Here is a 3,515-nt window from a genome sequence, read left to right as displayed (position 1 = left end):
CTTGTCTAGGAATGTTACAATTTGGTTATCCAAAAAGCAGGTTTAACATGTCTATGACAGTCTTCTCAGCTCAGAAACATCACGAAAACATCTGTTAACATTTGCTATTGCTCACACGTTTTAGGCCAGTGTCTAAAATAGTTTCTAAACTGCTTTGGGTGTGTTAGCTTTCTGCAGAGGCAGGCAGGTGGTGAGACAGAGGACTTGGAAGCCAACTTCTTATCTTTTTGTACTAACTGATCATCCAAATTGAGTGCAAACAGCTAGAAGCTTTCATGGTGCCACACCACAGAGGTTTCTTCTTTGGCTGAACTGCAGCATACAGCTTTCCCAAAAGAACAGGGAAAGGCTCTGGTGGAAAATACTGTCTGTATACTCTAATATTCCTGACAGGACAAAAACAACTACTCAAGAATTACAGTGAGGAAAGGGTTGACTGATACTGCAGATAAAAATGAACCCAGCATCAGCAGATGTTACACTTCCTAGTCTTTACAGAAATAATAGTTACTGCAGGCCCAGAAAATGAGCAGCAGTAATGAAAGGCTAGAAGGGTAAAGGGGAAAAATAACTCCAAGCAAACAAAAGAACACCACAAGGTATCTGGCTACATTTATTTCTGAAATTATTCTTTAAGGCACAAAATAAATCTAAAAAATAGGGTTGGATGTATGAGGGGAAGGGCAGAGAAATTTTCTGAGCTAGAGGTGTGAATGCAGTCTCTACAATCCAGTTTCAGATCTGACCGTGGAACGCTCCCAGCATGAGTGGGGGAGGATGGTGAAAGTACAGGACTGTTCTTACTTAGGAGAGGTACGAGGTAGTGGGGTGATTTATTTTTTTCCCCACCACCTCCAAATTTACAAACATATTGGTTCCCAGGTCAGACTCAAGTTCCCTTCCCTCCCCTCAGAGAGTTCGTTACAGTTTGCAAAAATAAGACCAGATCACTCAATCTTCCAGTACAAAAGTGAGACCTTGAATCAGCCTTCATATCTCAGCCTGCTCACAGAGTGGTGGGAGGCAAGAGGCAAATCTGTTCCTGCCTTCATGTTAGTGCCTTTACAGATATTACAGGTGTGTATGTTTTGCTTCAGACAAACTGTAATTTATTATGCTGTTCCCACTCTGAAGCAGAATCCCAGGCATCCAGGGTGCCCTTGGATAGAGGGTAGGTAGGTGGGTATCTAGGCAGAACAGCTGTCATGGAAGGGAAAAATGAAATTTTCAGATGGCCCATCACTTGAGCTATCCAGAAAAAACAGGCTCTCTTGCTGCAGGTGAGACTTTATTTTTCTTTTGGTTCTGAATGCATGTAGTGTATCACACAACTGTCTAAAATGATCCTGCAGAGAGTGGATTTAAAAGTGAATTTCATGCATGGGATCAGCCCCCCACCAAACTGGCGTAATTCTTGGTAGTAGGACAGGTTTAAAGGCTCCCAAGATCTCTAGTTTAACTGCTCTGGGAAGAGATCACATCTGTGGACTGGGGATCACAGAAGGGTCCAAAACGTCCATAGATGTCTTTAGCCCGGACCGCAAAGTAGTATTTGCTGCCAGACACAAACTGCGTGAGAGTGCATGCCATGGGTAGCGGGAGGGCCTTCACCTCCCCAATCTTCTTCCACTGGGAGGGCATAGTGGCACTCGGGTCCTCATGGTAGGCATAGAGATGGTAACTGTCCACAGTGGCACAGCTCCGGTCCACCTCCATGACACTCCATGACAGCACAATACCATTCTGGCTCTGTACCCGTGCCAGCTTCAGCTGTGGCTTCTGAGGCAGAGAAGTATTGGCAGCTTCAGGGGGCAGACGTGGTGGCTGTGGTGCCTCTGGGAGTGGGGCAGGATGTACAGGGCGTGGTGGCTCCTAAGCAACATAACAGCAAAAAACGAAAGGTCAGAGTCTACAGCAGTGGAAGGAGGTTTTAATTCATCATTCCCCAGGCAAATGTAAGCAAATGAGCCTGCAATCACCCAGCCATCACGACTCTAGGTCCTGTGTGCAGAGGCAAGAGAGTAACAGCAATGGTTGAAATGGGGAGGGACCAAGGATGCCATAAGTTCTTATTTGCACACACATCCCTAGCTGTAGAGATGACCATTGCTACAGTCATTTCCCTATGTCCTCTTTGCTTCCCACCCAAGAGGTGATGGACCGACCACCGTGCCCTTTACCAGGCTGAGCAGGCAGGTTCACAATGACTTTGAGTTGATTACATTTGAGCTGTTATTCCCACATTACCCAAAACACCCCAGGCAGTGGATTAAGCTGACAACTCATCATCTTTTCAACAAGGAGGTTTTCAGTCGCAAACAGAAGAATGGGTAACGGTGCTACATGGATTTTATCACCTTAAATTGATCACAAACATTCAGCCTCAGTTTCCAGAAAATTTAGAGATAAGGGAACAAATGCGGCTTTACACAGAAGCAGTCCCAGATCTCTCATTTATGTAAGTTAAGATGAATTTAGCAATGTGGTTGCAATGAGTATGAAATTTTGTTATTCAAGCCAGGGGCCTTTCAGATTGGAATCTGAAGTGTTCTGTGTGATATTAGCTTGATTTGTTCTCCTTATTTATCACTGGAGAATGCATGAAGTTGAATGGTGTCTAGATTGAAAGAATGGTGAGCCACCTTATTGGCAATATATTTACCATTTCAGGACACCACAAGTGATGCAACTGCCCGACAGTGAGTAATGCAGGCAACGTATGTGGTTCAGTCTCAACAACAAAACCATACAAAATTAGTCAGAGTAAATTCTCAAATACTTCTGAAAAGGGGTTTGAGGTGATGCAGAACTAATTACCCCCAACAGTGATAAAAAACCCCTCTGAAATCTGGGAGCTGTAGCAACCTTGAGGATCTTGTCTGTACCTTGTTCTCCTACTTCAGTTTTGCAAACAGCTGTACTGAGAAACTGGTCATCCAATTTGCAGCCAAACCGTGACTAACTTTTTAGTGGCAATTCTTCTGTACTCTTGACTCCACAAGTCACCTGCAGACAATCCATGCACCATTTTTCAGTATGTGCTAACTGGTGATCTGGAGAACTCTGGGGTAAGCTAACAGATTGCACAGCTTTTACCATCCTTGGCAGAAAGTTGCTGAAGGTGACAGGGTGGTGCTATGCACGTGAACTAGGCTGCAAAGTGTCTACAAGGCATTTCACTATTCTGCAGTTCGCACTAAGAGCCAATCTGAAAGACATTAATGCAGAGACAAGCCTGTAAACCGCATTAATTTCAAAATGACTACTCACAGCATGCACCTGTGGTGGTCGATGATGCACTGTAAGCTGAGGTGCTCCAGACCCAAGAGTTAGTCCGTTGTTCACAACATATGCAGTTGTTTGAGGCATTCGTACTGTCATACCTGTAAGAAGCACAATGACCACTTTGAGCATTCCATGCTTGCAGTCAGCTAAACAGAACACTGGAACACCAACTCCTTGGTTCAGCTGGATGACATCAGATTTCAAACTGACGCACTCTCCTCAAACTGCCA

General features: G+C 44.6%; 1 protein-coding gene across 1 annotated transcript; it reads right to left on the bottom strand.

Moving 5' to 3' along the window:
- Window positions 1–1,229: 1,229 nt before the first annotated feature.
- Window positions 1,230–3,377, bottom strand: LOC104531682 (activating transcription factor 7-interacting protein 1-like). The gene is made up of 2 exons (XM_010176651.1): window positions 3,271–3,377; window positions 1,230–1,872 (listed from the first exon to the last, which is right to left on the bottom strand). The coding sequence occupies exons 1-2, from the start codon at window positions 3,367–3,369 to the stop codon at window positions 1,456–1,458; spliced, it is 516 nt and encodes a 171-aa protein (XP_010174953.1). The 5' UTR covers window positions 3,370–3,377; the 3' UTR covers window positions 1,230–1,455.
- Window positions 3,378–3,515: the final 138 nt, after the last annotated feature.

The sequence above is a fragment of the Antrostomus carolinensis genome, unplaced genomic scaffold (assembly GCF_000700745.2).
Source record: "Antrostomus carolinensis isolate BGI_N321 unplaced genomic scaffold, ASM70074v2 C13660860, whole genome shotgun sequence".
Lineage (NCBI taxonomy): Eukaryota > Metazoa > Chordata > Aves > Caprimulgiformes > Caprimulgidae > Antrostomus > Antrostomus carolinensis.
This window is presented reverse-complemented; position numbering and strand designations above follow the sequence as displayed.